This window comes from Perca fluviatilis, chromosome 1 (genome assembly GCF_010015445.1).
Source record: "Perca fluviatilis chromosome 1, GENO_Pfluv_1.0, whole genome shotgun sequence".
Lineage (NCBI taxonomy): Eukaryota > Metazoa > Chordata > Actinopteri > Perciformes > Percidae > Perca > Perca fluviatilis.
The window spans coordinates 28,697,963-28,711,324 of NC_053112.1; the positions used below are offsets into that span (position 1 = coordinate 28,697,963).

At 38.5% G+C, this 13,362-nt stretch overlaps 1 protein-coding gene across 2 annotated transcripts; it reads right to left on the bottom strand.

The window, feature by feature from the left end:
* Positions 1-53: 53 nt before the first annotated feature.
* On the bottom strand, positions 54-10,736 carry bdh2 (3-hydroxybutyrate dehydrogenase, type 2). 2 transcript variants are annotated; one of them, XM_039801737.1, is made up of 10 exons: positions 10,625-10,736; positions 8,765-8,855; positions 7,231-7,309; positions 4,640-4,736; positions 2,687-2,795; positions 2,266-2,326; positions 1,989-2,102; positions 1,617-1,675; positions 1,365-1,457; positions 54-301 (listed from the first exon to the last, which is right to left on the bottom strand). In XM_039801737.1, the coding sequence occupies exons 2-10, from the start codon at positions 8,834-8,836 to the stop codon at positions 248-250; spliced, it is 738 nt and encodes a 245-aa protein (XP_039657671.1). In that variant the 5' UTR covers positions 8,837-8,855; positions 10,625-10,736; the 3' UTR covers positions 54-247. The 2 variants fall into 2 exon arrangements, with proteins under 2 accessions (XP_039657671.1, XP_039657678.1); XM_039801744.1 differs by having other exon boundaries at positions 8,765-8,852; positions 10,625-10,729.
* Positions 10,737-13,362: the final 2,626 nt, after the last annotated feature.

Here is a 13,362-nt window from a genome sequence, read left to right on the forward strand (position 1 = left end):
CTTTGTAAAATATTTAACAATTGATGGATTTATAATAAGGTGATAATACACTGTAGTTGTGATAAAGTCCATTTATTACAATGCCAGTCAACATATTCATATTTTGACATTGCACACATTTGCAGCATAGATTCAAGTTAGAAAATGGGCATGTCTCCCACAAAATCAGTAAACAATAATACGCAGATCAAAAGAATAAGCAAGTGTGATTTATTTGGGCTTCAAATAGTCATAATGAGCAGTTTCCTCAGAGTCTCCATCCTCCATCGATGATTTGCTCTGTCCCAGTCACATAGGCAGACTGCGAAGGAGCCAAGAACCATCAGATCACTGGGAAATAATGTCACTACTACAAACAAATCAAAAACAACTTTATAACTGAGATATTTAAAGTTTACTTTGGGGTTAAGCAACTAGCTCTCGTCTTTAAAGGTCCAGTGTGTAACATGTTTAGTTGTTCATTATCAAAATCTGTATTGCCTGTTCAAAAAATTGTTCTTTTCATGAATATTTACCTCCACCATCAATTCCAAGTATTCCTTTTGGCTTGAAATTTTATGTTTGCATTCGCATGAACTGGGGTAGACACTCCATATTCATGCGCCATCTTGAAATACGTTAGCCGGTAAGAGACATACAGGACATACTGCTCCGCCTTTCTGGTTTTTGCTGTCACATGATAACCTCACAGGTGCTGCTAATGCTGCTAATGGGTATTGTAGCTTCCCGGCCCCGGCAAGTTTGAAGAAGGAAACAGGGAGGACCACATGTATTCAAAATCCAAATTTCAAGAACAGGAGTCTTCTTCTTCGCCCAGAAAAAGAAAAAGCATATTGAAAAGAGCAAGAGACCGTTTTTTTGAAGCGTGAAGGCTACCATAGCTGTTATACGTACTTTGAACTGCCTGGTGCGAGAGAGTTGATTGCGATATACGATCTCAACGCTAGATGGAAGAAATTCCTACACATTGGACCTTTAAAAAATATTTTTTATCAGACACCAAAAATAAAGTCTGGAAAATCTTTTGATTACTTGAAATTGTGAAAATAAAAACATTTTCAATTATATTGTCTGTAAATGTTATTTCCCACCATGAGGATCTGAAGCATTTAGATTTAGTTTCAATGCATTCTTCCCATTGCCAGGAATATAATTCTGGTGAATCCTTTATTTATTTATTTTAACACAGTTTTATTGGTCTGTGTCAACTCTCACTAGGTTGCAAAGCCCCTCAAATATATAGATTAGAATACATAGTAAATGTACCTCTGTGTAGCTACGGCCATGCAAACTCTGCCTGACTGTCGATGCAGTGTACCACATAACATATGTATGACTAAAGTTCATTATCTGCAAGCACTCACCTCATCTGAGGCCAGGTACACGCACAGGTATGCTACCTCTTCAGCTGTGCACATTCTGCCAGTTTTCTGTCTTGCCATGAAATCCTTATAAGCCTGAGAAGTTACAGAAAGAGAGAGAGAGGAGTTACAGTTGTAGCATTCATTATCTCCAATACCCAGAATATCTTCTTGTGGAAAACAAGATAAGATGTACCTGTTAAATGCAGGCATTACTGCCAGATTAAGATTGGAGAAAATCAGAGTCTACCATACCTGTTCTGGGTCAGGTTGGGCCTGGATCCTACCCCTTAGTGATGGAGTATCAACAGTACCTGAGCAAATATAAAATAAAAACCTTAACTTTCTATTCTAACACTATTAAATTCATATACGTAGATACCCTTTGACTAATTGTATGACTTTGATGACCAAATAGGTATACAGTAATTGGATTTAGTTTACAAATGAGTTTGCACAGCAGTTATTTAGACTGGCTTTGAAGGGACAAACTGAAATTTTGTTTAATTTGTTTTCAGGGATGTCTACAGTACATTGTGATCAATTAAAATGCTAGTAACCTCAAGCAATACTCGAGGAAAAATAAAAGGACACATGCTTTTATTTTGTAGGGTGTTCTAAACTTACCAGGACAAACACAATTACAGCGAATGCCTTGATCAATGAAATCAGCCGCTATAGATTTGGTGAGCCCAATGACTGCAGCCTTGGAGGTACTATAGACACACCGGTTCACAACACCTGTGTTGAGGAAACGCATATGTCACTCACACGCAGAGCAATTATCTGAGCTAAGAGGATTACAATGAACATGGTCATACTTCAACGACTTCATGTCCCTTTAATTTGGCATATTTGTTCTACAATCATCTACATTGAAATATATCTGTGAAAGTGTAAGTACCTTTTATGCTTGATGCAACAGATGCCATGTTAATAATGTTTCCTGACTTCTTTGCCAACATCTAGAATGACAAAATAATTTAGGAAGGTGGCATTTAAACAGAACATAACTGGTAAAATGAAGAGTAAAATTATGCAACTGTATTTATTTTTATGTACCAAATAAATGAGAATTGTGCTATGATCCAAGCAATACATTTCCCTTTGAGATAGTTTGGTTAGTTTGGTACTAAAGCTGGATTAGTGAATGGGCAGTCACTGGCCATCATGTCACAGGCTTAGAGTAATACAGCTAATCCCAGTGGACAAAGGATGAGAACAAAAGAAAAGCATATGTCACTCAATTTACAAGAGCACCTATTTCATTCTCTCAACAACAGGATGAACAGTGTTAAGCATTTGGTAAAGTGGGCAAAGGTCACCTTAGGTAGGAAAGCCTTGCTCATGAGGTACATGCTCCGGACGTTCACGTTCATGGTGAAGTCCCAGTCGGCCTCTTCGCAGTCCAAGATGGAGCCGTGGTGCACAAACCTGCATGCAGTAGACATGTAAACTCAGATCTCACGGTATTACAAAGGTTATTACATGTAATCATCAATACATATAGCTTCAGCTAAGAAGTAAAATACCTCATAATGTCAATCCGAATCAAAACAGAAGAGCATTAGAGATCGATATGACATATAAATTATTAAATAGAAAATAAATGCTGGTCAAAATGCTGTGTTAACCCCCTCAACATTTTATTGAGCCTTAGAAGGTGTCAATTTAGAGACCTTAGTTAAGGAGATTTAAAATAGGTCAAGTAGAGGTTAAATCTTCAGGTATAGGGATTTAATTTTAGATAAGCAGGTGGAGACAGCAAAACATGTAGAATCACTATGCACACAGTATGCATGCCAAAAGATAAGGCTGGCCAGTGTATAGTTAGTCATGTACATATTCAATTCACCAATTTGAACTTTTCACTGTTTGAGGCTCAATTATTACATACAGGTTCGTATCGGTTGAGGCCTGAAGAAATCTCAAACTGAGGCAGAGGCTGTAGCACAGCAAGGACTGCCTGGTGTTATGCTGACTTCATGTGGCTCTTCAGGGCCGACTCACCCATACTTGGTGTTGTTTGGCAAAAACCAATGGCTATAAAGATCAATATCCTGCCATGCTGTTTTTATGTTACATATTGTTTGTGTTGTGAAGCAACGGATGTGGCACTGTGTCCAAGACAAATTTCCCCTCGGGGACAATAAAGTGTATTCAATTCTATTCTATGCTGGATTAAATTTACACTTTCCCTACTTTTGATTCTTAACAATTTAATTATGACTTCATGGACAAAACTTTGTTTTGGCACTTTGTTAAAGCTACATTGTGTAAGAATTTCTCCCATCTAGCGGTGAAATTGTGTATGACCAACTCAATATTACTTTCTAGCCTTTCCCATTCCGATCGCGTTTTAACTGCTACGGTGGCCGAACCCGAAATTAGCTCTTAGTATCTCCATCGTTTACACGCAGCTGTTCTAGCCACTCCAATATTAACTTTGGTCTTGTTGCTTTGCCTGTCGCGTTGTCGTTTTAATTCTCTTTTTCACTTCACTGGTGAGTAATCTTCCCCTGGCATTCGTCATGGTGTGGAGTGCCACTGAGTGTAAAAGGGCGAAAGGCGGAGGTATGTCCCTCTTTGGCTAATGTATTTTAAAGATGGAGGCGCAACATGCCGGCTGCATTCCAGCAACTTGCTTGTATGTATTCTGAATGATTCTAAATGGCAGATTCTACGCTTACAAGAATACTTTGATTAGTCAGTGGAAGTAATTACACATGAATGAGCACATATTTGTGAAAGAACAAAAGTTTTTTTTGCTAAGAATCAACTAAAGAAATTACACAATGTAGGTTTAAGAAAGGGGCTATTCTATATATTTATCATCAACAAATCCCCTTGAAAAGACAAAACCAAAAATGTGTCTGTCTCTCAATACTTTCTGACTTCCCCTACTGAAAATGTAAATCTTTAAAAACTGGTGCCGTATATAAATGTCGTTTTTTTTGGCTTTATTATATAATTAGGGAATTATATAAAACATCTGGGCACTGTAGTTTTTAGCAAGTATGTCAAAGACGTAGATAGTGTATTTGTTGTGGACTTTTTTCAGCCGTGGATTTGGAGTGCTAATGAATATTTTCAGCAGCACGATGGTGCATGTGGGATCAACTCAAATAAACCACATTGCCCATTTTAATGGGCAATGAAGGAACATGTCACCCAGTGCAACAGTTTGTCTAATTGATGAGTCAATGCTCCACGTCGTGTTAATCAGTATTACTGCTCTGGTAAATCAGGACAACATACAGGAAAGAGGGAAAACATACCCAGCAACATTCAACAGCACATCTACGTGGTCGTGCTCCTTGGCCAGGGCTTCGACTTGGTCTTTCTTAGTTACATCCACCATCTTGGTCTTTATCCCTGTTGGTGAAGAGAAAAAGAGCTTTGATTGTGGAGACAAAATCCCAATTATTTTAATGACACTTGCTCTGATTTAGAATTTTGTCTTTGGTATTTAACATATTATTGCATGAGATACTAGCTGAAGAGGAGGCAGTCAGTGCCCTAAATAAACAAAGCAAGTGAAGTCTATAGACAAAATCACCTTCTTTTCTGACAAGACTGCCTCAAATCTGCATAATTACAAACACGTTCACACCTGGCTGCTGGACAACCTCTATCATTTCCTGCTGGCCAGTCAAGAGCTCTACAGCTGAGGTCAGCACTCAGCTTCAAACGACAATGTTAAAAACAACAGACAAACCCAGAAATCTTGGTGTAGTCATGGACTCAGACCTGAATTTTAAAAGCCACATTAAGACAATTACAAAATCAGCCTATTATCACCTTAAAAATATATCAAGGGTTAAAGGACTTATGTCTCAGCAGGATTTGGAAAAACTTGTCCATGCTTTTATCTTCAGTAGACTTGACTACTGTAGCGGGTTCTTTACAGGTCTCCCTAAAAAATCAATCAGACAGCTGCAGCTGATTCAGAACGCTGCTGCCCGAGTCACATCACTCCAGTTCTGAAGTCTCTACACTGGCTTCCAGTGCCTCAAAGAATTGATTTCAAAATACTTTTGCTAGTTTATAAATCACTAAACGGTTTAGGGCCAAAATACATTTCTGATCTGCTACTACACTATGAGCCACCCAGACCTCTCAGGTCGTCTGGGACAGGTCTACTTGTTGTTCCTAGAGTCAGAACTAAACAGGGGGAAGAAGCATTCAGTTTTTATGCTCCACATATCTGGAACAAACTCCCAGAAAACTGCAGGTCCGCTGCAACTCTCAGTTCTTTTAAATCCAGGCTGAAGACCTATCTTTTTAATGTTGCTTTTCTTTAAATAACCTATTTTTTTCTCTTTCTTTAAAATTCTTATACTGCACTGTAAATTTTATTTTATTTTGTCTTTTAATGATTTTAAATTGTTTTAAATTGTTTTCTAATTGCTCTTTACATTTTATTTTTTGTCTTTTAATGCATTGAAATTGTTAATGTTTTATGTAAAGCACTTTGAATTGCCTTGTTGCTGAAATGTGCTATACAAATAAAGCTGTCTTGCCTTGCCTTACAGCTGTTGACTTCTGGTTGGGGGTGTGATGAACAGTAGCAATAATAGTCACAATAAAGATAATGGAACTATGACTAGAAATAGTAGTTGTAGTAGTTCATGGCATAGCAGGGCATTACAGGGTATAGCAGGGCATAGCAGGGCACTGCAGGGCATAGCAGGACGTAGCAAGGCATAGCAGGGCAGAGCAGGACATAGCAGGGCGTAGCAGGAGATGGCAGGGCATAGCAGGGCGTAGCAGGACATAGCAGGGCATAGCAGGGCAGTGCAGAGCATAGCAGGGATAGCAGGGCATTGCAGGGTGTAGCAGGGCATTGCAGGGCGTAGCAGGGTGTAGCAGGGCATAGCAGGGAGCGGAGCAGGACCACAGCGACAGCTGCAACCATGATTTAGGTGCCACCCTAATCAAAGGTAAACTGCTGGGCGAAAAAACATAAAGACTCTCCAATAAGCTCCCCAGAGCTAAGTTAGTAACAAGCATTTCTGGGACATGGATACACACAGATGGAAAGAGATGAGAGAGGAGCTCAGTGTGTCAAAAGGAAGTCCCCCGGCAGTCTAAAACTATAACAGCATAATTAAGAGCTGGTGCAAGGCAAATCTGAGCCAGTTCAATAAGGGTTGGTAGATGAACCTGACGACTATGAAGAGAATCAGAGAAGAGAAGGGGTGCTATATGATATACAGGTTATGATATGATGGGGAGAGCATGGTTTTGTAGTGATGAGTCTACTGTACGTATACTGACTATTAGGAAAGTATAAATGTATTGGGAAGACCAGTGAGCAGGAATTCACTCATACAGTATAACTAAACTGTAAGGAAAAGCAACACAGTATAGCCCATGCATTAAAAACATGTCATCTATCATCTTTGTGATGCTGTCTAAGAAAACTACTTGTAGGTCATTTCTGCTGAAAAATTAACTTGGATAAAAAAAACATTAGAGCTGAAACGAGAAAATTAAATGAACTATTATTATTAATCAATTCAATTTTTTTTCTTGAGCAAAAATGCCAATAATCCTCTGGTTCCAGCTTCTAAAATATAATATTATTATATCTTTATATAATAGTAAAAGTAAAGAAAATAGGCAGATTATTTGACAATGAAAATAATCATTGGTTGCAGCCCTAAAAAATGGTTGACAAACAAGACTAAAAGTTATGGAAATGTAAAAAATTCATCTTGTTAAAAGCTACCAAGTTACATAGGTTCATGCAAGATCAAGTTGTGAAAAAATTGAAAAAAAGGTGCAACGCATGCCTTGGCCATCCTGGCTGCATCACACTGGTTACCCAGCAGATGGCAGCCAGACCAGCACAAATAAATCTTACCAGGAATGCCGTCCAGCTCTTTCAGCTTCTCTCCATTGATGTCCGTTGCTGTGACTAGAGCGCCCTCCTTTGCAAATGCCTACAAAGTTTAAAAACTTGAGTCAATGTCTGCATATGTCATGGTGTAAAACTTGTAGCCCAGTATTGTAGAACAAGTTCTAAGTATTTTGGAATGATCCTGTGATTCACACAAATATAAATTAACTAAAATGGCTATGGCTGTTTTGTTAAATAAGCTTTTCACTATGAAAAAACTAAAAGCTGGGATCATTAAGATGCAGGCCCGTTTTTCTACTTCTTATCGAATCTGAATTGCCACCCGAATTCACAGTCGCTCTGACTTCAGGCAATAATTAATGTCACAGGGCTGACACCAACATCTCACTTTTATAGACATTGAATGATAGAATCTCTAACCTTAATCTTTCAACCCTCACTTTAAATCCATTCCACGTGAGTGACTGCATCATTAACCAGTGGTGTAGTCTAATATATTTTACCGGGTATACTGTACTAGATAAATGGACCAGAATGGACACATCAAAAGACTTAATTTCCTGCATTCTGATACACTTCAATGCACCAATTTACGGTGGAAATACCTTTATCGAAAGAAAACACATAACAATTCCAAATATATCAAAAATATAATGGAAAGTATGTTGTTTCATGTCATTCTGCATTTTTAAGTGAGTATATGGAAATCCTGGAGCTTTCTTAGTGGGTATACTGTGTATACCTGCGTATCACGTAGACTACACCACTGTCATTAACCATGGAGCAAACAACATCTGCAAAATACACCTTTTAAAGTCCTATCTAGACCTATCTTTATTTGAATTCCTCGACGCTACACAAAACACAAATCCCTGCGATACAAGGCACGGTTTTAAAGAGATCACTTGAAGGGAATGAATTTGATGATGGCCCAATCTTGAGAAGGATATGTGTGCATGAGATTTGCGTTTTGCTAGAATATCATCAGAGGATTGTGCATGAGGATTGCCATGAGCCTGTGTATGCATCCTCTCAAGATCCACTATCACAGCAGTTATTTACAGCACATGCATGTGGAGTGATAGCATATTGTCAACATATATACAACAGAAAGTCTATAATCTTCATGTAAGGCGAAAATGGTTGTTTCTATAACACAATCTAGCCTATTGATAAAAATCTTTTTACAGCAGCTTATAGATTTTTTGTGGAATTTAGCTTTTTCCACTGTTTCGTATAAAAAGTAGAAGTCAAGCAGGCTACTAAACGTATGCACATAGTGTGTGTTTCTGCAGAACAATAATTTGGAAGAAAAGATGTTTTGGATAACCATTATTTTTGCAGTGCTACATTTGTACCTTTTCAAAAGGACTGTAACAAGATATAACGTACAACAGGATGAAATCTTCCATTCGCATTACACAAAAACTGGTTGAAATACGTAAAGTCAAAATATACACTGCTATAGCAAGCTATTCAATAAACAATTCCCTCTGTGATTTGATTGGAACTATGAGAAGTTCTTATAGCTCATTACTATTGCTGCAGCACGTCCAATCCCCTGAGCGGCAGCTGACAACACAATCACTTTCCCATTGAGGCGACCCATAGTGCACCTTTCACTGCTGCTGTGATCAAAACAAACAAACAGAAAATATTGCACAATGCACGAGAACAACAGGCAGGGATGCACCGAATCCAGGAGTCGGACGAATATTGGGCTTTTTGACGGGGTTTGGTTTCTGCCGAACCTTAGAATTTTTTTCCACCGAACCGAACCCTACGCTTGCACTACACGCGCTACGCTGGTCGACGTAATGACGCCACCGTTGATTACGGGAAGGTGTTAACGTAGGTGGACCATTCAATGCAGTGGGCTGTGAGAAAGTGAAAATGGAACTTGTGAGCAGAAAAAGTGTTGTTTGTCAGTACTTTTCAGTCAAAAGAAGTCGATTCAAGTCGAGCTACATGTTCAATTTGCAATGCCGATTTGTCTCGTGGTGGCAAGGACCCTAAACACACAACATCGCTGCTGTTAAAACATTTGCGTATAAAACATCCAAAAGAATACGAGTTGAGCAACGTTGTTTACTTCATTAATGTGTTTACTGTGTTAATGGACTGAGGATAGGAGCAGGGTTCGGTATTCGGTTTCGGATTTGGCAGAATCTTAACCAGTGGAATCGGTATTCGGCCGAACCCCAAAAATCTGGAGTCGGTGCATGCCTAACAACAGGTTCATTTTTTTACGATAAAGGCTCTCTTTATTGTAATAAAAACAATCTCCTGTAGAGCATTCATTAGATATTTACAAATGTGTTCATGAAAGAATATTTCAGCTGTGAGTTTGTAGTAATGAATGAAAGATGTTCACAAAACACGTATTGATCCAAATACTGGATCTAAGTACTAAAAACCTATAGCAGAGATTACAAGGTGTAGTATCAGATTTATTTTATTTATTTATTAAGGGTAATCACTGTTAGTGTTGGGTTTCGTTCAAAATCTTTCAATACGGATACCGGTACCGATACCGTGAATTCCTGAACAATACTTTTATTTTTTTTATACCAATTTAATACATTATGGTACAAATCTTTTTGTTTTATTAAAAACAAATTCAAAAGCAAATAGACTTTGTAGGTTCTATTTTTGAAATCCCGATGTACTTTTCATGCCTGCTGTACTTCACCAAGGCCGTTTGAAAGAGTGCAGATGTAAGTAAGTCGTCATCCATGAGTGGCACAGGTGTTTTCAGCAATGTGGCCACACCCCCTCAGACATAGGCTAATAAATAACCCATTTGGACAAATTGGCACCATAAATAGTATGCCGAAATAGCCATTACAAGTTTCTATTTACAATGGACCCATAAATAGTCAGACAACTATTACTGGATTAGTTTAATACTGAAGTAAACTTAAAACGTGATGATTCTCAGGCAAGTTCCGCTAAGGAACGTCTTTTTTTTTCTTAGAGCACCTTTCCAACTGTATTGTAACGTTAACGTTAGCCATTGCTAACCGTACAGTTCAGAATAAGGAAGACGATCAATAGTAAAAGTAGACCTAATGTTTTTCATGGGGACTTGACTGTTTTGGTGTTGCATTGAGCTACTTTGTCCAAAGAAAATGGTATTGCCTTTCTTCAGCACAAAAAGTCTGCACGATCAGAGTTATTCTGAATGATACTTTGCCTGTTTCTTTGATTCAGATCGTTGCATAACACGGTTCTTTTAACGCACTCACCAACTCTACACTTAATAACCGCAGCACGGAAAAAAGGCAGGTTGTAGCTAAACAAACTGTGACGACCTCCACTGTGGAATTTGTACACTTATACATTGCAAAAATCAACTAGCGTTACACGCCTAGAAAAACTCGTTTTGGAAACTCACCCTCTGTTCTCTGTTCAAGTCAGACACAAACGCAGAGCAGCAGTCCAACATGTGACCTTCTGCTTGCAATACTATTGGTTCTATACTAGGAAGCGTGCATGACAGCAGTTTGTCTTGAGAAAATGAAATTGAGAGCAAGAGAGTGCGGTGCTACATTGTGCAGTGTCTTTTTAGCCGACAATACATTTAACCAAGTTTTAAGCTACCTCTTTAATTGTGTTAAAATCTGTTCTTAGAGGCTCCTTTTTTTGATAAATGCAGCATCGGCTGATATTAGAGACAACTATAATTATAACTAGGGCCCGGTGCTATTAAAAACATGCAGGAGCTCATTTTTGATAATGAAATCAACTATCTTTGGAAAAACCTAGAAATTGACCTTTGAGATCTGCACAAAGGTCTTCTTGGGCCCAATTTTATCAGTAATTGTTGATGGTTTGTATAGAATGTTATAATTGAGGTTAATAATTGGTGGCTGGTGTAAACTGAAAATGTCAATTTTTAATCCAAGTCAGACAATCATCAGTCAGTTCTACTGTAAAAGGGGGAAAAAACTACAGTGCACATCTACAATTTGAACATGGAAGTTCATTCTTTACCTTGAAGTTTGACATTTAGTTGTTCTGGGAATTTCCATCATATCACAATCTGCACAAGATCTCTGCAGATGGAGTTTGATCAGAAACGTTAAAGCTTCCATGACAACTTCTCCAAGTCCTTAAAAGGAGCAGTGTGTAGAATTGAGTGGCATGTAGGGGTTGAGGTGAGGTTGCAGATTACACCTCCGCTTACCCCCTCCCTTTCCAAGTGTGTAGTAGAACCTACAGTAGCCCTAAAGGTAACATAAAACATGAAAGGCCCTCTCTAGAGCCAGTGTTTGGTTTGAGATGTGGGAAGGACAATTGCTGTGTCGAGTGCGAAGAAAAAGCAGGGCCTGCAGCACAGAGTCCAAAGAAAATAAAGGTATTCTTACCCTAACCCTATTCAGTCCCTAGCATGGGGAGTAGTCCCCATGCCTAAACCTAACTATGTCGACCATTCTAGCAGATCCGATTTAGGATCTATCCTCTGGGTGGGCTACTGCAGAAATATGGCGGCGCAACATCGCAGGCTCCATGGAAGGGCTCATTCTAAGCTTACCATTCTCAGTTTCAGGTGATTATACACTAATGAAAACCTAATTATGAATTGTATATTTCATTTCTGCCAAAAGATCCCTCTAAATCCTACACGCTGCTCCTTTAAAGTGCTCGGAAGTTTTTTTAAATGTTATAGGAAAAAAAGCGACCGATTCTACTCTGGCTCCAGAAGCCAGAGTCTTTTAAGAACCACCGATCACTTCTCAAAGTTTCCCCTTTACTTATTGTGTTCGTTGAAAGGCAGACCAGGAAATGAATACTCAGGATTCGTTCAGTTAAACTATAACAATCTTTAGTAAAATGATATTGCAAACAGATCTTTCATATGCATATGGATCAGCCGCTCCTTCGAGACTTTCTCTCCCTAACCACCAACAAAGTCTTTCTGGGTCTGACACCGGACCTTCCTTTTCCCTATTCTTTTATTCATCTTCAGGTTCCTCCTCCCGCCATTGCGTGTGGGCCGCCAATTGGTTGGATATCACTCAGACTTTCTGTCTCCGAGAAGATAGAGAAGTTGCGCGCTAGAGATTGTCTGTTCCTTTAAGAGATTTTATTAGGTGCATTCTGTTCCAATTGTTTATTAAACAAATGAGGAGCACTTTTGCTCCACTAAATTTGAACCGGTCTTATCTTACACATGCCAGACAGGAGGAGACAGCGAGGCCATCCCAGGCTACAGGACATTCTTATTCTAAACCCAATATAGTTCTACAATGTGAACATCTGCCATGACACCGGGGCAAACTCCATCTGCTGACGGAGATCATGAGATATGATCAAAAGCTCGAAGATCAAAGCTCCAGAACAGTGACTCAATGGAGCTTGAGATTAAATTGTTTTTTCAAATGCTATTTTAAAGGTCAAGAATGAACTTTGAAACGCAATGTCTTTCTCTTTTTTTTCTCTCTTTTTATCCTAAACTCAAGTGAGCCACCTTCACTTATAAATCTAAATCAATTATTAATGGCTTTTGGTGAGTCAGTACGTCTTCTGCTATTTTATAAATCCCAATACCAATTATTTTCCACTCCTATCCTTGAAGTATGACCTCTACATTTTTGCTTTTTCAAAGACACCCTGTGGTCACTAACCTATTACATGTGAGTTGCATGGCTCTAAATTGAATAGGATCCGTCATTTTCACACTTTCTGCAATCTTTGATTTCTTAGGATAATGATGAGAATCACATACATTTGTAAAAATGCGTTTTTTATGTTTATTGACTTCCATTACATTTGAAGCACAATTTTAAATAATCAGATTAGGACTAAATCTTTTTTTCATCATGCAAACCTCTCACACATAAATACAATTGCTTAACATGGTGCACGCGCATGGAAAATGAATGTGTGCATTAATCCTTCCAGTCCATGCCACAATGACGAGAAACACTGCAAAAGCTTGTGGATGTGACCATTCCTTGTCATGTCAGAAGCAGGTTTATGACCAAAGTAAGCTTTTACTTGCAAGGAGTTTTCTCTTGGTGTATTTGGTGCATACAATAAACATATTAAAAAGGGAATAAACAATAAAGTGAAGTACTGCTACAGTCAAGAACATACATACAGAATAGATATATTGCAATAAAAATCATG